The following is a 19,222-nucleotide window of genomic DNA, read 5'->3' on the forward strand; positions in this document are numbered from 1 at the left end:
GTAAGTAAGGGAAGTAAGCAGTTGCCTGGGGAGCTGCAAACCACACATGAAGACATTTGGGCACATTGTGGTCTGCGATGAGTATGCAAGAGCATTTACCTTCGCCCTCCATCCCCTTAAGCTGCTCATGTATTAATAGAGCAGCCATTTATTGAGCATCTCCTGGGTGTCAGGCACTGTGCCAGGTGCTGGGGCTACACAGGTGATTAAGACACAGCCTCTGCCCCTGGGGGAGGCAGATGTATATGGAACAGAAAGACAGACAGACAGAGAGAGGATAAGCCAATACGCATACGCAATGAAGCGTGACAGGTGCAATGTTATGGACCTGCTCAGGATGCAGTGGGAGCACATTAAAGCAGGGTGCGATATGGATGAGTGGGGAAGGCATCAGGAAGGACTTCACAGAGGAAGGGGCTTTTGAGTGGGATCTTGAATGCCAAGATAGTATTTGCTAGAACACCATGGGAGACAGCTACTTTAGTTGCTGACCTCATGCCACAGAGACTTCTGTTCACCTGCAAGCCACTCTGCTATTGAGACTTCTGACTAGTGAGGGTGCCCCCAGGACGACACAACATCATGTAATTCCCCCATTAGTGTGCATGCACGCACACACACACACACACACTGCTCCCATGTCCCTCTGGTACACTGGGGCTTCCAATCCCATTACACCCCCAAAAGCTGGACAGACATTTGTGTTGGTTTCTGTCCTTTTGGTTCTTTCTCCAGGAAGCTCAGCCCTGACCCTGGGCATAACACCCATCTTGGCTTGGGGACTTATCAGTCCCCTTCCCTCGGCAGTTCTCTGTTTTTTTCTCCTGCTCCTCTCAGAACTCCAAGTCTATCCCTGTGGAATGTTTCTCATTTTTCTCCACTGTGGCCAAGCTCTGAGGGTTTGTGGGAAGAGAGCAGCTTGTGGAGGCAGTGAATGGGGAAGATAGCAGAGACTCGAGGCAGGCGATGATTTTGTTTTTTTATTCTATACAGGAGGGGAGAGAGTCCCTGGGGATAGAGGGACAGAGATCCACCCTCCTGGGGGAAGAGATAAGCCCCCACCCAGAAGCTCTCTGCAGAGAGAGGTATCGAGGCAGACATTGACAGCCTCTGTCTCTCCAGGTGGCTCCCTCTGTTCTAGTCCCTGCCTCCAGCTCCCCCATGCCTGGTCCTGCCGTCTTGCCCCTGTAGGACAGGGGCTGGCAGGGGGCCCTGGGGACTGGGGGTGGATAGGGGTCTGAGTCCTTGTGAGGCACATGTCGAGGGCCGAGGAGGGTGTTGTGGCAGTTGTCAGTCTGTTCCTGGCTCACTGGTTCCTGCTGGGGACAAATCCAGGGAGCCCTGTTTCCTGGGCAGGGACAGCCAGCCACCTGGTGTTGGGGCTTCGGGGGGTGTCATGTTGGACAGATAGGTGGGAAGGGGGGACCTGCCCTCTCACCACCAGCACCTGTGGGGTCAGGAGGCCGTCTTCTATCAGGTTCCAGCTTGTCACAGGACTGTGCCCGCCGTGTCCTCTTGGGCTTCAGGGGGGCAGTCCGCCGGCCTGGATCAGGGGGCCCTGAAATAACAATCAAGGCAGGCCTAACACAGGAGTGGAGCTCAGGCTGGGATGCTCATCCAGGCTGTGACTCCTGGTTGTCACTCATTCCATGCTCTGGAAGAGGACCTGATGTGGGCAGCAAAGTCCTAGAGGTGCCCTGAGCCCCCCACTCAGCCAGGGTGGCAGACCTTGGACTTCGGGCTCCTCTTGGTCTTGCTGTGAGCTCAGCCTCAGCCGGGGTTTGTTGACTCCTGGAGCTGCATCTCCAGCCTCAGCCTCCTCCCTGACCCCTGGCTCCTGGGGAGGCCGGCGGCCCCTGGGCACAGCCACTGGCTTGGGAGGCCGTGGAGCTAGAGTGGGGTCCTGTAGCTGGCAGAGGAAGGAAGATGCTGGGTCAGTTAGTCCTTTTGCCTCATCAAAGTGCCTCCCCCACCCATCTTGCCAGCTCTCACCTTGGCATTCCTAGCTGGAAGTGTCCTCTCTGGGAAGAGGGTCCCCTCCTTCTCCTCTTCCCCATCTTGGGAGGCTGGGCTGGGACTCTGGCAGCTGTGGTTGGGGGCACTCTCTTCAGCTGGGGATGAGAGAGAGGAGAAGATGCAGGAAAAGGCATTCTTGCATAGCTCCTGTCCCTGTCTCCTCTCTCCACTGAAGCCCTGGAGGCCAGGACTTTCTCCCTCCAAGCCCACTTGCTCCTATGTCTCTGCCTTTCATGTGCCTTTCTTTTTTTTTTTTTTTTCTTTTCTTTCTTTCTTTCTTTCTTTTTTTTTTTTTTGAGATGGAGTTTTGCTCTGTCACCCAGGCTGGAGTGCAGTGGTGCAGTCTTGGCTCACTGCAACCTCCACCTCTCGGGTTTGAGCGATTCTCCTGCCTCAGCCTCCCGAACAGCTGGGACTACAGGTGTGTGCCACCACGCCCAGCTAATTTTTGTATTTTTAGTAGAGACAGGGTTTCACTGTGTTGGCCAGGATTGTCTCGATCTCTTGACCTAGTGATCCACCTACCTCGGCCTCCCAAAGTGTTGGGATTACAGGCGTGAGCCACCGCACCCGGTCTTTCACGTGCCTTTCTACATCCATGCTCCTTAGCCCTTGTTTCCCAGGATCATCCTGAGGCCATCACCTCTGGAGGGGACTCTGGCCTAGCTGTCCCTCTTGCAGAGCAGTGCCCGACCCGTTTCCTGCTGGGGCAGGGCCCAGGGCCTGCTGGGTCCACAGGCATGCTGCCCATCCAGGCTGCAGTGCCCTGGGGGCTCTGCCAAGGCTGCAGCCTGGCATTCCCAGAACTCTGTCTGAAAGTCTGATTTAGATGGAGGGGTGCCCTGGCACACTCATCCTCCGCCCCAGTGGCCTTTAAGCAACATGAGCCTGTGGCTCTGACACTGGAAAGTGTTGTCTGCATGTGGATCTGTGAGGTGTGTGTGCAGTGGGGCAACTGACTATTGTGGTTTCCTAAATGAAAGATGGAGCCCTACTTTGGGGCGCTTTAATTAGCCTGTGTATGGGATGGAAAAAATCAGCAAAGATGCCCCCAGTGCTGGGTTGGCCTTGGAGGAGGAGGCAAGGGCACGGGCACTCCAAGTCTCAGGCTAGCCTGATTCTGCACTACAGGGGAGAGAGGAGCAGATGCAGAATGGGTGGGATAGGACAGTGGGGAGCACGTGGCTCAAGCCAGACCAGCCCGCTCAGCTCTTAGCTCTTTCCAGCCCTTACGCCCTAGCCTGGTGGTGGGAGTAAAAGAGGCTGAGGGGGTGTCTCCATCTACAGAGAGATTTTGTCTATGTCAGTATTGCTGGAGGGTCATAGTCCAGGCCTTTGGCAACTGCTGGACTGAGCGAATGCTGAGCTGACCAGCTTTTCTTTAGTGGCTCCCTAAGCGGAAGGTGCTCTGAAGCCAGCAGAAAGGAAGTGTCATGCCTGGGATAATCCCCTCCCTTTTAGTCCTCCGGTCATGGGGCCAGAAAGTAAATGACTTGTTTAAGGTCGCGGGTGGCTGAGAAGGACTAATACCGCAGGTTTCTGACCTCCGAGGTGAGCTCTTGCCCATGTTTGGGGCACCTTTCTGCGTGAGCTGAGGGTGAGTTGATAAACGACTTCTGGAGGAGGCTGGAATCTGAGGTGGGCCTGGCACAGCTGGTACTTGCTGGCAGTTTGACTTGCCCACCCTCTTCCCAGCAAGGCGCAGAGAGGAGCCTTGTCTACAGAGGCTGCCACTGTGCCGACGGTGACCAGAGGCTGCACCTGCCCTGGAGAATTTGCCAGAGCCATCCACAAAGCATTGCTCCTGTTTGCCAACACTGGAGAAGCCGCTTTTGTTCTGTAGAAGCTTTCTTTGGATTGGGTTGTTTGTCTCTTTTGGATATAGCTTTGTAAATATCCTTAAACATTTTCACTGTGTTGACTTCTCACTGCCCCACCTTAGCCATAAATTCCCCAGCACAGGGGCCATGGGCTTCTGTTTCTTTGGACACACCCTGGGCTTTCAGTACTGCTGCCTGAAAAGAGGCTTTCCATACCTATGTGCCATGTGGCCTCTGCTCTGCGCATGGCGCTGAAGCTTGGTTTGGTGCTTTGGGGCGGTGGTGGGGGCTTCCAGGATCCAGGCCCTGGAGTAGAGAGAGGGGATGAGAAAGAGAGAAGGAGAAAGGAAAAAGGTAAATTTGACCCCTGAGAGAGGGGTCCAAAAGGGCTTTGAATGTGACTGTTGTTACCTGCGTCGTCTGAAGAGCGCCGTTTCTGCCAGGCCTGGGTGCTGCCCTCCTGGTCTGGGCCTGGGCCCTGAAAGAACAGTGGGTCAGGTTGTAAGAAAGTCTCCTCTGTGGCAGGACTGCAGCTGACAAAGGGCTTCTGCTCTAGCATCTCCATGTCATTCTCATGTCATTAGTCCCTAGACACTTAAAACTGTTTCCCAAAGAGTGGCACCCATACCTCCCCAGGGGCACAAGAAATGGCTTACACAAATGAGTATACTTCCATCTTTATAGTTACATATGTATTTTATGTGTAGTAGAAAAAAACATGACTCATTCAAAAAGCCTGTGATTTTAAAGATAATGTCTAGGTCTAGCCTAAGTTAAAAAAAGGTGAGTTAATTTAAATAAAAATACTACGTAAGTAATAATTCAGGTAAAAATCAGTCACAAAGATTATAATTAAGTTACCATTGTTTGGGAACAGAGGTCTAGAGGTAAGTATTTTTATAACCCCTCATTTTACAGTAACGAAGGAGAGGTTGCAAGAGGTGAAGTGACCAGTCCAGGGCTCCACGGCAAGTGTGTGGTGGGGGCCGAACAGCAGCTAACATCTTCTAATGCCAAAGCATCTGCTTTCTCTACTGAACCACCAGGGATGAGGGAGTGGGAAGGAGAGGGTGGTGGACAGATACCCTCAGGACCCACAGTTTGTTGTCCCAGGCTCCACTCACCTCTTGTTTCCCATCGAAGCTCCAACCCTTGGCTCTTTCCAACCCGGGAAGGGCAACACCGTGAACCCTTGGCTGCTGTGCTGTCCCAGGGGCTGGGCCCCCCTCCCCTGGCTCTGACCCCTCAGTGCCCTAGAACAAGGTCTCTTATTTATTAGCAGTTCCCAGTCGAAAGGGGCTCCCCAGGCTGTGAGGGAGTTGTCAGGAGGACCCCTGCCTCACTGAGTCCCTAGCCACGGGGAAGCCCTGCAGAGACCCTCTGAAGAGTCCTTCCAACGCCTGCATTCGCATATAGCACTCCCAGCATGCTCTTGGCCACTGGGTCTTAGTCCACTCTCAAGGAGAGGAGAATTGAAATGACCAATGTTCCCAAGAACCCTGGGTCCTAGCATTCTCCCATTAAGCTTGGGGTGGGGTAGGAGACTGGGTTAAGTGTGGGGCAGGAAAAGGGGAAGACACAGTACCCCCTGCCTCACTTACCATCTTCCTGTGGAAGGAAGGCCCCCGGCCCCCACCAAATCCAGGGAGGAGGCTGCTCTCCTCCTCTGGGCTCCAGCAGGGAGAGGAGTTATTGCCGAGGCTTGGGGGGTCTGGGCTAGGGGGGCTCTCCTGAGTCGGGGGAGGGGGTGGGGGTGGAGGGAGGAGGAGTCCAGTGGTGGGGGACCCCGGCCCCCTGTCCCCTTTGAAGCTCCGGGGCCGGCGAAAGTGAAACAGGCCCCGGCGCCTCTTCTTCTGGAGTGGAGGCAGCGGTGCCTCCGAGAGTCCTGGCCGCACGGTCCTCAGAGTCCGGGGGTAGCTGGGGAGAATCGGGGTAAGTTAGCAACAAATGCCAGATGCAAGCTCAATCCTGGGTCTGATAAACCTGCTTTCCTCTCATCTGGTCTCCCCTGCTGCACTGCAGCCCTTTCCACTTAGTTCTCAGGGAGATGATGCCCTTGCCTTTCCTGTCCCGTTGTAATCCTCCAGCAGCCTTTCCCGCAGACTGATGTTTCTTCCCAGGCACCTCCCCCGCAACTTCTCTCAGCTTCTCCAAGTGACCTGGCTCCTCCTGGACAGACCCTGGGCAGTCTGCAGGACAGTGACAGGGAACACTACCCCCCGGGCCTCTCACCACTAATGGGTATCCTGTCCCAGGGCTGCCCCCCACCTCCCTCTCATCCACACTTGCTCTCCAACCCCACTGTGGTGGTTCACTCTGGCCCCATTCTTCCCAGCTGTCCTGGGAAGACGCAGAGGTCATGGGCCCTGAGGGCTGGGTGGGGAAGGATGAGAATGTGGGGAAATTTCTCACAGAGACTGGCTTTGGGCACTGCTGTTATGGAGACTCCCATGGGAGCTGGGAGGACACAGCAGCCCTTCTAGGGCCTTGGGGCCTGCTAAAAATGGGAGTGTGTTTAGGCATCACACCTAGAACTTTCCTCCATGACCCTTCGGCTGAAGAAGTCCTCCAGCCCTTCATCCAGGCGGGTGGCCATCCCATTCTCCTGACGAGTCCCAGGTGCTGGCATCTGCTGGGAGGAAAGTCCCGTGGGACATCTCATCTAGGTCAGGAAGCCCCACCTCCCATCCACTCAGAGCATTCCCCTTTGGGCTTGGACATTTATGGAAATTTAGACTTCAGTTCACCCAGTGTTTCCTTTTCTTTTTTGAGACGGAGTCTTCCTCTGTCACCCAGGCTGGAGTGCAGTGGCACGATTTTGGCTCACTGCAACCTCCGCCTCCTGGGTTCACGCAGTTCTCCTGCCTCAGCCTCCCGAGTAGCTGGGATTACAGGCAGGTGCCACCACGCCCGGCTAATTTTTGTATTTTTAGTGGAGATGGGGTTTCACCATCTTGGCCAGGATGATCTCGATCTCTTGACCTCGTGATCTGCCCGCCTCAGCCTCCCAAAGTGCTGGGATTACAGGCATGAGCCACCATGCCCAGCTCACCTAGTGTTTCCTAAGCTTGGTGGCTCTTGGTGTTCGTGGTGGCTCTATCCTTCACCAAAATAAGAATGACACTGCCTGGCAGACAGAGATTTCTTATCTGTGACAAGGTCTAGCTCTCATAAAAACTGGACAATCCCTCATCTGTTCATTGGCATGCCTGGACTCCTGCCCAATCCCTCAAGGCTACTGTCTCTGGCATTTGGGTCCTAAAGGTAAAACTCCTGGCTCTGGTGTCACTGAGTGAAGGGGATCCTCTTGTGAGGCCTTAGGGACTCACACTGGGTCGACCAGGTCCTGGAGGTGTGGTCCTGGGGGGGCGGGGCCTCCCTTGTGTTTGATGCCTTAGTTTGTAACCATGAGTGGGCAGCTCAGATAGACCTTCCCAGGAGCCACTAGCTGTGGGCTGGCTGCCCCCAAGTCCTGAGAACCAGCCAGGGGGGATCCCCAGATTCCCCAGTTGGCTTTCCATGTCCTGAGGGCTCCCGCCTGCAAGGACAGCAGCATTAGAGGGACTAGCAGAGGAATGGGGAGAAAGCAGGATGGGGAGACAGAGAAAAAATCAAGGGAAAGAGGGGCTACGGAGGGCAGGAGTCTGGAGTCCATGAGAACGGAGGCTGGGAGACTCACTGATGAAGGCAGACACCGGCCGGATCTTGCGGCAGCGTTTCTGCTTTTTGATGGCCATGGTGTCCTGCAGAAATGAAGACGAGTGGCAGGGCCAGGCACCTCACCCAGAGCCATCCATTCCTCATGAAACCTTATTTGAGCCCATCCTGCCCCTCGCTCCTCAGGGGGCTGAGGCACTGGGATGAGGGAAGAGGTTGGGCTGGATTGGGATTGGGGGCAGAAGGCCAGGCACAGTGAGGTGGCCAGGGGAGTACAGATCAGTGGAAGGGGACAGTGTTGTGCAGGTTTAAGGGCAGGGCCCAGGTTATTAAGGAGGAGCAGGGAGCGGGGGGCTCACAATGTTGGTCCCAAGTTCATCATCTGTGGTCTCCTCATGGTCATGGTTCCGGCCTCGGCCCCGGGAGGACAGATCCTGCCCTTGGCCTGGGCACCCTGGTGGATCTGACAGCGTCCTTAGCTGGGTCAGGTGCCGGGCCTGGGGAAGGGCAGGTGTGAACAGAATTCCATGGAAGCTGCCCATCTCCCAGGGCCTTGAAGGGGAGGGTGATTAGGGAGACAGGATAATGTGGGGTGGAGGGCGTGCCCGAGCCAGGCCAGGCTGCAGAAGCCTTACCAGGCTCTTGTGGGAATGGTAGAGCTCTTGCAGGATCTCATCCACTATGGAGTTGGTTAGGTAGGTGACGACTGAGAGCTTCACTTCACTGTGGGCACAGATGGGGCTACTCAGAACAGTAGCACCTCAGTCCCCGGCATGGCCCCTGAGGCACTCCCTCTCCCAGAAGCCTGAGAGAATGGCCAGCTGGCCTGGTCTGTCTGCCCATGGAGCGCATGTGGCTGCTGAAGGAGGCAGCCTAGCCCTTGACACTCATTTCTCCACAAATACACGTCTAGTCCCACCCCAGAGCCCCCAGCCCAACTATGTGTGGGGAAAGAGGAATTCGAGGAGAAGGAGCAAGGGGGCCCTAGGTCAGGCCCCTGGAGCCCCAGTGGAACAGAGCTAGGTAATTGGGGTGCTGAGTAACTAAACCCTGCTAGTTGCTACTGTGAGGGTAGAAAAGGCCCTTCCTTGGGCCTAGCTGTTTCATAGGTATGTGTACTAGTTTTCCTTTGGTTTGGTGAGTGGTGGCACCCAGACCCAGAATGAAAGAACTCTAGGGGCAATGAAAACTGGGAGGAAGACAGTGCTTCCATGCACCCAACTCAGGTACTTTTCTTTGTTCATGCCTCCGAGGAGGCCCTGCTATCCCATTCCTGGTGTATTTGTGTGGGTATGTGTGTGTACACCTGTGTAGGCACAAACTTGGCTCCTAAACCCCAGCTCAGCACTTAGATTTCTAGGGCAAAGACCAGTCAGACCCTAAATAGCAAGGTTGCACTTGGTTAAAGATTGATCCTTGTAATGGAGATTGTGCCATTCATTATTCATTGCTGATAGCTCTCCAGTCCTAAGTCCCTAAGTGATCTGGGCCAAATCCAGCTCAGCCCCCAGCCCTGCCCTTTGCCTCTCACTCCAGCTTGTTCTGAATGTCCTGTCCTGCTTGCTCCAGCAGTGCCCCTCGGATGAAGTTCCGGGGCACAGTGACACGCTCCGCCACATTGCTCAGCATCTTGTTGTGTCCCTCGGCCACCCGCATGGCCACAGGGCATAACTCCTGTGTCAGGCTGACCATGGACTCCAGGATCACCTAGTATGGGGGAAAGGGAGGCCAGAGGCCCAAGGGGGACAGGATCAGGGCTGGCACCACAGCAGAAGAGACTTTATCTATTCCAGCCCCTCCTGCTGAGACTGAGGGACCTGCCTAAGTCACAAAACTGTTAGTGGCAGAGCCTTGGACACTAAGGCTTCCCCAATTTCTGGTCACTGCTCCTTCCACCCTACCATACAGACAGGGGCAGTCAGTCCAAGGATCCAGATCCAGAGCGGGGAGGTCAGAGTTCAGGGACCAACATCAAAGCTAGCAGAAAAAAATCCAAGCCTGATATTGCAGCAATGCCTTGGTACAGTGGGAGTGTGCGTGGTCTCAACTCTGCATGTCCTCCTGGCCCTCCAGAAGTCTCCCAGCTCTGACTTTAGCTCTGGGCTTAGGGCCTCAGTCAACACTGGGTTCCCACCATGGATTCCTCCCTCCTCCAGGACTTGCCTGCAGCTCCTTGTCCACAGCTTTGGACACCTCACTTGCTACTGATTCCAGCCTCTGCCGCACAGGCCCGTCATTGGCCAGCACGTGGCCCAGCTCATAGAGGCTGGGAAACAGCTGGAGAAGGAAGGGGTTATGATTAGCAGGCCAGAACCAGGACTTGCTAGGTCTCTGGGGTCCCTGGGCTAGGAAGGCAGATGCACAGGGCAGGGCTGTCATGGCTTAGCATGGTTGGCCTTCTTGGGTTCTCCAGACTTCAGGGGAAGGGTAGCCTGTGGAGGGCTCACCGCCCGGGAGTTCTTGGCATCTTTGATGAGGTCGCGAGCGTAGAGTAGCTCATCCTGCACGGGCTCCAGGGGGCACAGTCTCAGGGCCCGCACCTCCTCCTGCACTCGTCCACACAGCCGCTGCAGCATCTGGAGCACAGTGGCAGGGGTGTCAAGGGGACCCCTGCTTCCACATCTTCGCAGGTAGGACCCCTTGGGCAGTGCTACTGGTGCTGGCAATGACAGTGGTGGAGGTGATGTCTCTGGCTGGCCTGGTCCCCCTTGCTACAGCCTTCTTGAATGCCCAGCTCAGCTCCCAGAGTCCTGTGCACTCCTGCTGTTCGCCCACATATGTTTGAAGCCCATATCCTGCATGTCCTCTCTTTTTGCTTCCCCACATGCTCAGTCCAGTGATAGGCACCATGCAGTGCCTCTTCATGCTCCCCCACTCAATTTTCCATCACATCACACCTGTGCCCTGCATGCCCCGGGTATGCCCCGTGTCCCAGAGGGAAACGTTTACTTGCTCGGCGCTGCTGGTCACCAGGCCCTGCTGCAACCTGAAGGCCTGCTCCTGGGGGCACGTCTGGGAGTGGTTGTTCCTCACTAAGCACCATTGGATCTGGAGATGATGTGGTCGGTGGGTCAGGGCCTGGGGATGGGGGCTGCCCCCTGCCCCTTGCTGTGCCACCCTGCTTAGGACAGCACCCTGCACCTTCTGCCAGACGTCCTCGGTGCGCTCAGGGGCACTGCGATAGGCTTGGGAGATGTCGCTCACGGGGAAGGACATGAAGCGCAGCGTGTGGTTGCTGTGGGACACAGGGGCACAGCTGGGTGGGAACAGGTGAGGATGGGAGGCCCCTGCCTCCTCTGTTGGTAAGCAGCCCTCCAGCCCCCTTGCTCATCATTTCTGTCTTCCATGGCCCTTCCTAAAATTTCTGTGCAAATAGGTCAAAGGGGCTAGGGTGGGGCAAGAGTAGTTCAGGCCTGATCCAGGCACAGGGAGGCTGGGGACTTGGATCAGGGCAGGACCATGGTCTACTCACCTCTCCAGGGCCCTTGCGATGTCCAGGAAGCCCAGGGCAGATGTATTGTTCCGATCCCATAGGATAGTTCTGGGGGGAGGGTAAGCACCAGTTTGGCACCTCTCCTCCTGGTTCCCTACTAGGGGCCAGGGACACAAACCTCTTGGGGCAATAAGGCTGACTCAGAGATGGTTCTGGGGCTGGGGGTCTTCTGGAAGCTGGGGTCCAGAGCATCAAGGAAAGCAGGGAGATTATGTATATATGGGGAGGGGCTGGGGCTCCAGGTCAGGGGGTCCCGGTGTGGGCCCCACCTGAGGGAGGAGTTTATCTGCAGGGCCTTAGACAGCATCTTGGCCCCGATGTCCTCCATGCCATTGCCGCTCAGATCCACCTTGGCCAGGCAGGTGTTGCTGCCCAGGGCATTGATGAGGATGCTGGTGCGAAGCTTCAGCCGGGAGTCTGCCACCGACAGTGACTGCAGGGACTGTGTGGGCAAGGGGGGGTTGGGCCCAGTCCCCACAGCCTCCTCCGACTGCAGGTCCCCTCCCAGGCCCAGGCACTCACACAGTCCTCTTCCTGGATCAGCTGCACCAGCTTGTGGAGGATCTCCTCCAGGGTCCTGCAGGGAGGCGGGGCTCAGAGTAGGAGGGGAAGGGCTGGGGTCATGCTATTGGAGGAGGAGAGAGGTGGCCAGAGGTAATACGGTGAGCCAAGAGGATGGGTGAATGATGGGATGAGGGTCTGTGGGCATGGAAAGGGGGCCTCACTTGGCCTTGACATTGAAGTTCTTGCCCAAAAACAGGTGCTTGAGGGACTTGTTCTTGCCAAGTGCAGGCACCAGTGTCAGGAGGTCCGAGTCGAACCCTGGTGAGCAGACGGGAGAGGCCTGGCCTGGAGGCTTGAGGCTGACTGGTGTCCCATCAGGGCTGCTTCTGCATGCTCCAGGCCCCTGTTCTCCCCTGGCCCCAGGGAAGGGAGGAACCACTACTCACCATTGTCTGACAGATCCAGGCTGCCTACACAGGTGACAGCTCCCAGCTGCTCCTGCAAGGCTTGGGCTCCCGCTGAGCGGAGCTGCAGGGACAAGGTGAGGTAGGGAAGGCAGGGGTTGGGGTGGGGGATAGGGCACCTTTAATGCTTAGGATAGAGTAGTCACACCAGAACTCAAAGTCATGCCAGGATCTGGGTGTAAAATCAGGGAGACTCTTTCCCCACACCAGATCCTTCCCTAGAGCTGGCTTCCCTCCCTTCGGCCAGGAAGGCTGCTATTCCTGAGACAGCTTGCTCCTGCCCTCTGGTGGAAAAGTCTGGTATCTCCCACCCCAAAGCTTTAAGGGCAGAGATACTAGAGACTGAGAATGAATGGCCTCTGGAAAAGAGGCCAGACTGAGAGGGGAAAGTGGTGGTGTGGCCAGGTCAGGGGGTTGCAGAGGGCCAGCACAGAGGCTAGATGGAGCCAGGGTTTGACTTAGGTCCGAGAAATGCACATGGATCGGAGGCGGGCAGAGGGGTTGGGGACTGAGGGCTCACCTCACAGCTGCTGAGATCCAGGTGCAGGTCACTGAGGTGACTGTTGAGGGAGAGGCCCTGAAGCAGCGCCCTGTGGGAGGGAGGTCAGCAGGCCCTCCTTTACCTCTTCCCGCTCCCCGTGGTTCCCTTGGATGCACCCCCAACCCTGCACCCACCCGACCTGAGGGCCTCCAGGGGCAGCTTTGTGGCCGACAGGTTGACGTGGCTCAGTGTGTAGGCGCTGCTGAAGAACTGCTTGAAGGCCGGTGGGGCCTCTCGACCCTTCCTGTGGAGAGACCCCTGGGGTCAGCGAGGCAGGGGGTTGGCCATGTCTCGCCCTGTCCTCCCTTCCCCCTCCTCTCCCACCTGTGGGAGCAGCTGTTGCGAGCCAGGTTGAGGTAGGTGAGGTGGGAGCAGCAGCCGTGGAGCAGGGCACCGAGAAGCTGTGGGGGGAGATATGGTGGGTCTCAGGGGAGCTGGAAGGGGGTAGGGGGTGGCAGGAAAGGACTCCCCCTCCCTCCCCATCGAGGTTCCTGGCTCTTCATTCTCTGTGGTCAGCCTGTGTGAGCTCCACTGGAGATGCCCACTCAGATTCTTGAAGTCTTTGTTTTCTCCCCTGTGGAACATGGGTCTACTCCCTGTCTGGCTTCCAGGGGCATGAAGCTGCTCACAGGCAGTGAATGCGTAAAGCCAGGGCCACCATTGACTCCTAAGGTGCCTTGTTCAAGTTAGGAAAAGCATCCATTCCCCTGGTGGAGCCAGGGCGCACAGCTGGGGAAGGGAGCAGGGGCTGGCTTTTAAGCACAGCAAGCACAAGATTGTGACCTGGATAACGTGCCACACAGGTATGAACTATGGACATTGCTTTATACTTCAGCTGAACCTGAAGTCATCTAGACAGCTCTGCCCGCCTGTGTACTCAGGGATAGGGGGTGAGACCGAGGCCCACTGTGGTCTTCCCCAAATCACCTCAGACTGGCTTCCCATCACCAACTCCTCACCAAGTCGATGACGCAGTCAGTTCCTGACAGGTCCAGGTGCACCAGGGTGTTGGGTTGGGCCAGGAAACTGTAGAGGGCCTGGAGTTGGAAGGAAGAGGGGTTGCAGGGGAAGGGATGATGGAGTCTCGCCACCCCCAGAGGCCATGGGGCAGAAGGCCTCCCAGCTCCTGAAGCTTAAACATGCTTTCTGCAGGGGGCTGAGGCTGTTCTGAGGACTCACATTGGCCTCATCCGTGGCGAGGAGCCCAGGATTCTTGCTCAGGTCCAGGTATCGAAGGGAGCTGGCAAATGCTGGGTTTGCCCCGAAGGTCTGGCCGAGTGCCTGGAGCCCTGAGCACAGCGGGCACTGGGCTGGGTTGGCCCCTAGCCCCACCTCTTCCCCTCAGCACATAACTCTTCCCCGCTCCCCAAACGTGGCTCCTTTTCACTCTTCCATCCCTGAGGTGGTGTGTGAATGTGTGGGTGTACCTCTGGAGCTCAACACCCCAGGCAGCACCAGGGTAGGGTCAGAGGTCAGGGGTCCTTGGTGCGAGTACCTCGAGGGGAAATGGCAGTCTTGGCCAGGCACAGTTTGGTGAGGCCAGAGGGGAAGCAGAGGAGCTGCTGGCTCAGACTGAGAAAACCTGGGGAGTGGAGAGAGAAACGGGCCCAGTGAGGGGCAGGGCAGTGGGCGCAGGTGGCACAGAGTCAGGTTGGGGGCTCGAGTAGGGTACAGGCTTTGGGTCAAGGATGGAGGTGTCAGGGCAGGGGCTGGAATCAGACTGGAGAGCTGCTGTTCAGACCTGGTTGGGCTCTGGGCTAGGACAGGGGTCTGCATTGTGATGGGGACAGGATTCAGGGCTGGGGCTCACCCTTGTCCTCGATGGGGTTGTGGGACAGAGTGAGGGCATGCAGCACACAGCTCCCGTTCTCCCCAAACACCCCGGCCAGCTTCTGGACAAAGTCCCTTCAGGGAAGGGGAGGAAGGATTTGTCCTGAGCTGAGCCCCAGGTCCCAGCCTCTGGGCTTCCCCTCCTCCTCTACCTGACTGCCTGGCTGGGGCTGCAATGGTCAGAGGCCCCCACAACAGGGGAACAGCTCAGGGCCTGCCAGAGAGCTTGTCACCACTCCGGAGTACCTGGGGGCATTCCACACCTTAGGAAGTTGTGCTGAGACAAAGGTCAGCTTTGGGTCCTCAAGACTGGAGCAGCCCACCCTGCTTGGTAGTTAATGGAAAAAGAGGATGGGGCATGGAACATCCTGGGGAAAGGCCATGGAGCTGGGGGTCAGGAGGCTTGGGTCTGAGTTCTAGCTTGACCTCCGACTTGCTCTGTACCCTCTTTTGGCCTTGGTCTCCTCTTCTGTAGAGAGAGGCACTGGATAAGATAGTCCAGAGGCCTGCATCATGCTCTGAGGTTCTGGGACCCTAAAACGACATCAAGGGTGCACTACTGCCCAAGGAGGAGACTGGCCTCACGTCTTAAGCCCGGCGTTGTCCAGCACCAGCTCTTCGAGGCTCCCCGACTTGCTTAGGGTATGTAGCACCTGTTCTAGCACTTCAGAGCCCTGAGGACAGAGGGGGGTCTTGTGATCAGGGGCCAAGGGGGGCACTACTTCTCCCACCTCACCAGCCCCTCCCAGTTCCTACCAGCCGCAAGTCCTTGCAGTAGAGTTTGGTGAACCACTGGTTGTAGGCCAGGGCTGCTACCATTAGGGCCAAGTCTCTGTGGGGATATGGAAGGGGGCAGGAAAGTGGTGAGCAGGTGGTTGGGTCAGAAAAAAAGAGACCAAGGATAGGGTGGTTGGGCTTGGGAAGGCCTAAATGGGTAGATGGGGATGGGATGGAGTTGGGGAGATAGAGCTGAAGCTGTGGGACCAGAAGGGCACTCCTGGGAAGGGCTGGGGTTGGGCGGAAGTTGGGAATTTGAGGGTGGAGTCTCTGCCCCATCTGCTTACCGGCTCTCCAAGTGGCTGAAATCCAAAAGATTGAACTCCCGGTTATCTTCAGCATGGTAGATGGTGTCCACATCCTTGGAGAGGTGGAACTGGCTCACACCTGCTCCCCACTTCCTTCTTAGCCCCCTCCCTCCAGGTCCCACCTGTTCCCTATGGGGTCCCTGCCCAACATACCCATTGAACCTCCTCACGGCAGTGTAGCCCGTTGTAGTCACACAGAGCAGCGTAGGTCTCAGAGAAGCCACCTGTGGGGCAGGAGATAGGCTGATTCCATGAGGGTAAGGAGATGGGGAATAGGCTTGGGGTTCAAGAACAGTCAAGGTCACTTTATGTGTCAGTGCTCTTGGTTCTTGCTATGCCATGAACTTCCTGAGGTCTGGGAGCTGGGAGTCCTTCAGGCAGGCAAAGCCCGCCCGCCCAGGCAACACCCTATGCACAAAGGGCTCTGATCATGGGGCAAGATGGTGGAGCGCCTACTTTCCTCACATCTGCCCCTGCTCACCGCAGACACTGTGGGTGGTAGATGTAGAAGTCTCAGAGTTGGGGGATGTATCTCGGGGCCCCTCTGGGGTGTCTGCGTTTCCACGCCGGATCAAACACCTGGAAAAGAAACAAGTCATTCCAGAGAGGGCTGGAAAGAGGCTCTCAGTTCTTCCCACGTTATAGCTCCTGCATCCCAGGAAAAACCAGGAGTGGGGACATGAGAGCTCTCCTTCTTAGCTCTGGCCCAGGGGAAGGAGGAAGGGAAGAACTCTCCCTCTCATCTAATGCCTTAAGAGACCCCTTATTTGCCACTCACCCAGGGCCAGGGCAGACCTTGGACAGGGCAGAGCTCACATGTCGTGTCACCTGGTCCACACTTTCAGCTGATGGCAGTCGCATGCTCACCATGCCACGCTCCGTCTCCACCAGGATCTGGGGGAGACGAAGCGTCAGAGCCTCAGACTCCCTCCTCTCTGCTCCCTCCTCCAGCTGGCCCAGTAGTGGGGCCCAGAGCCCTGGTACTCACCTGATTCTGACTGAGCGTGTTGAAGGCACGGATCTCCAGGACATTGAAGGAGCTCTCCACCTAGGAGGGATGGAGATGCTCAGCTCCTGGTAAGGACCTGGGTTGCCAGGCTTGGGAGGTAGGGAGCATGCCAGGTGCTCTCCTGCTCCTCAGCCCAACTCACCTTGGCCGGGACTTTAAGGGGGAAGAGGTGGAGGCGCCAGGAGGTCAGGGCCTGCAGAGAGAGGAAAAGAAAATCGGCAGCTCATGGCAGCTGCTGGGCCTTGGTGGCCCTGCCCTCCTTAAGCCCTTCAGCTCTGCTCTTGGAGTGTCTCCCCAACCCGATGCCCTACCCTAGACTTCTGGACATCAACACAGTCCAGCCCTGCCTCCTCCCCCCAGGTTTTGTCTCCTCAGTGTCCACCCACTTCTGTCTCTTCTGTCCTCCCAGCTCCCTGCCCTCTACTGGCCAGCTGCCCTTGCCAGCCACCTCCTCCCTCCCCACATGCCCAGTGCCCTCACCAGCACTCGGTCCTCAAACTTCTTGGGCTTTGTCTCCAACTTCACATGATGTTGTTGGAGCACAGCCCCTTGGCTCAGGCACCTCCGGATGCTGTCTGAGGGGGGGTTGGGAACCTGCTCAGAGCTTCACCTTACCCTGGCCACCCCCAACTCCCAGAGCTCTCCAGATAGAGGCAGGGTCAGGGTCAAATGGGATGAGAGAGAAACAGAGAGACAAAGAAGGGAGGATAGGGACAGAGGGCATTCCTTCTTGGGTGACTTTTCACACTGTCTCTTTTTTGACTTTTCTCTTCCTATTAGAGAGGGAGTAGGGTGTGGAGAAAACTCCGGCTCCTGATGTCCCTGAGTCAGGGGACGGTTGCTGACTGTCTGTGGGAGGGTGTGTCTTACACTTCTGAGGGTGTGAAGAATTTTTCCAACCCATGCACTACAACAGCCATTGACACATACACAGTGAGTCACTGTGTGGGGGTGTGGGGTGTCCCTTTGACTATATTCTAGGTGGTCTGGGTGTGAGTGTCTGCCTTTACTATGAGAGTGTGCATGCCTCCTGGAGATGTCAGGGAGCCTGAGTGTAGCATTGGTGGGGACAGGTAAGTGTGAATGAGTATGCTGCGGAAGGGGCACAGAGCCAGACACTTCCTCTGTGTGTGCTGGGCGGGGAGAAGAATTAATGTTTAAATGAGCCCCATACCCATCTGCTGGCAGAACCACCCAGATATTGTGTGTGTGTGCACGCGCGTGTGCTGGGGTGCTATCTCTGTGAAGATGTGTTTACACACGTCTAATGATTGTGCTGTGTGTGTGTGCAGGTGTGGGAGATTGCCACGGCGCAGCATGCCTCTGAGTATCCACGAGCATCCTGCGCTTTGCGTGGGCTAGCCTGTGCTCCCGTCTCTGGGGGTCAGGGTTGTGGCAGTGCTGGGTGGCCGGGCCTGGGTTTGGGCTAGGTCTGAGAACCATGCAAACGGGAGAAGCCTTGATGTGTGGGTGGTGGGTAGCGAGAAGGAAGCAGGCTGGGACGGGGCTGTGGGAGGCAAGCCTCAGAAACCCTCCTGCTCTTGGTTTTAGCTCCAATCCAGGGCCTCTTCCCTGACTCCCTTCTTTGCCCCACTGGCCTGGGCGCTGCCCAGCTCCTAAGGGGCTCTTCAGGGCCAGTTCCGGGGCGGGGCCGGGAGGAGGGAGGGTGTTAAGCCACGCAGCGGTCAGGACCAGGGGCAGCTCCCATCGCAGGGAGGGGCGGGCTTGGCCCCGCCCGGCGGGGAAGCGGGGACTCTCCAGATGGGAGACTGGACGCTTCGCCGAGGGTGGGCCAGGAACGCCGCGAGTCAGCCCCAGGGAGCGCCAGGGAACTGCACCTGTCACCGAAGGGCGGGACGGGCGGCTCCGGGACAGGAAGGTCCCGACCGGGTGAGGCGAGGCAGGCAGCGGAGGATGCTCCGGGGACAGCGATGCCCGGACTGGAATGCAGGGGCTGCCTTGGAGCCAGGATGCATGGGGTGAGGGGTGTGAGACACCGGGCTGGGATGCACCGAGGGGAGGAACGCGCTGGGTCTGGGATGCTCCCGGACGGGGCGTCCCAGAGACCGAGGCAGCCTCGTACCTTGCAACTCGCGGGTGAGCTCCACGGTGGGCTTGGCCATGGCGGCCGCTGCTGCTGAGGCTGCTGCAGAGGAGCCGCCGCCGCCGCCGGGGAGCCGCGGCACATGCTAGACCCGGCTTCAGCAGGGCCCGGGCGCTGAGCGCTGCAGCAGCGGCCGAGCCCGCTCCGGTCAGGGGCGGCTGCTTGAGCGCTCCTCCCCCCGCCTCGGAGCGCCGGCTCCCCAGCCCAGCCCGGAGAGCTGCCGGACTGAGCATGCGCTCCGCGCTGCCGAGCCGCGTGAGACCCCGCGCGCGCTCGCGCCGACCCTTCTCGCTGGCTCCCGCGTGAGCTGGCCGGTGTGCGTCGCCGGGGGTCCGGGCCTTCGGGGTGGGGGGCAGCGTCCCCGCTTTCCATCTACTCAATCCTCGGGCCCGTGGGCAGAACCCATTTCTTTTGTTTGTGGGCCTGGGCACCTTGCAGGGCCTTTCTCTATTCCCCACCGGCTCAGGACCTCTCCAGCTTGTCCTTGCTGACTCGGGACCTAGGGCCATGCTGGGAGAGGGCCTGGCTGGATCTGGGAGGCGAGGGGCGGGGAGGTGTTAGAGAGTTCCTCCTTCCCCACCCTCGCCCGGCTCGCCCTGCCTCGGGGATCCCCGTGGCGTCCTGGGAGTTCCCGTGCCACCTTCCTTCCAGTTGGCAGCTCTGCAGACACCTCCACCCCTGAACATCACGCTCAGGTCC

At 57.7% G+C, this 19,222-nt stretch overlaps 1 protein-coding gene across 8 annotated transcripts; it reads right to left on the reverse strand.

Moving 5' to 3' along the window:
• Positions 1-918: 918 nt before the first annotated feature.
• On the reverse strand, positions 919-18,726 carry CARMIL3 (capping protein regulator and myosin 1 linker 3). 8 transcript variants are annotated; one of them, XM_031001521.3, is made up of 40 exons: positions 18,503-18,726; positions 16,900-16,994; positions 16,562-16,612; positions 16,399-16,458; positions 16,189-16,304; positions 15,892-15,989; positions 15,564-15,634; positions 15,390-15,463; positions 15,082-15,157; positions 14,911-14,999; positions 14,306-14,400; positions 13,991-14,077; positions 13,675-13,784; positions 13,455-13,532; positions 12,820-12,896; positions 12,635-12,739; positions 12,475-12,544; positions 11,937-12,018; positions 11,712-11,808; positions 11,509-11,563; positions 11,256-11,428; positions 10,966-11,034; positions 10,635-10,728; positions 10,443-10,541; positions 9,941-10,069; positions 9,657-9,770; positions 9,025-9,200; positions 8,129-8,216; positions 7,853-7,990; positions 7,516-7,579; positions 7,166-7,374; positions 6,365-6,468; positions 5,438-5,753; positions 4,961-5,089; positions 4,248-4,314; positions 4,053-4,142; positions 1,993-2,111; positions 1,729-1,903; positions 1,448-1,558; positions 919-1,319 (listed from the first exon to the last, which is right to left on the reverse strand). In XM_031001521.3, the coding sequence occupies exons 1-40, from the start codon at positions 18,540-18,542 to the stop codon at positions 1,291-1,293; spliced, it is 4,119 nt and encodes a 1,372-aa protein (XP_030857381.3). In that variant the 5' UTR covers positions 18,543-18,726; the 3' UTR covers positions 919-1,290. The 8 variants fall into 8 exon arrangements, with proteins under 8 accessions (XP_030857381.3, XP_030857382.3, XP_030857378.3 ...); XM_031001522.3 differs by having other exon boundaries at positions 921-1,319; positions 6,365-6,465; positions 18,503-18,724; XM_031001518.3 differs by having other exon boundaries at positions 921-1,319; positions 1,729-1,909; positions 18,503-18,724.
• Positions 18,727-19,222: the final 496 nt, after the last annotated feature.

The sequence above is a fragment of the Gorilla gorilla genome, chromosome 15 (genome assembly GCF_029281585.2).
Source record: "Gorilla gorilla gorilla isolate KB3781 chromosome 15, NHGRI_mGorGor1-v2.1_pri, whole genome shotgun sequence".
NCBI lineage: Eukaryota > Metazoa > Chordata > Mammalia > Primates > Hominidae > Gorilla > Gorilla gorilla.

Coding starts and splice junctions, on each gene's coding strand:
- CARMIL3 (XM_031001518.3), bottom strand. CDS start 18,542: ATGGCCAAGCCCACCGTGGAGCTCACCCGCGAGTTGCAAG. Junction 16,995..18,502: donor GCTCACCCGCGAGTTGCAAG/GTACGAGGCTGC, acceptor ACCCCCCCTCAG/ACAGCATCCGGAGGTGCCTG. Junction 16,305..16,398: donor ACACGCTCAGTCAGAATCAG/GTGAGTACCAGG, acceptor CGTCTCCCCCAG/ATCCTGGTGGAGACGGAGCG.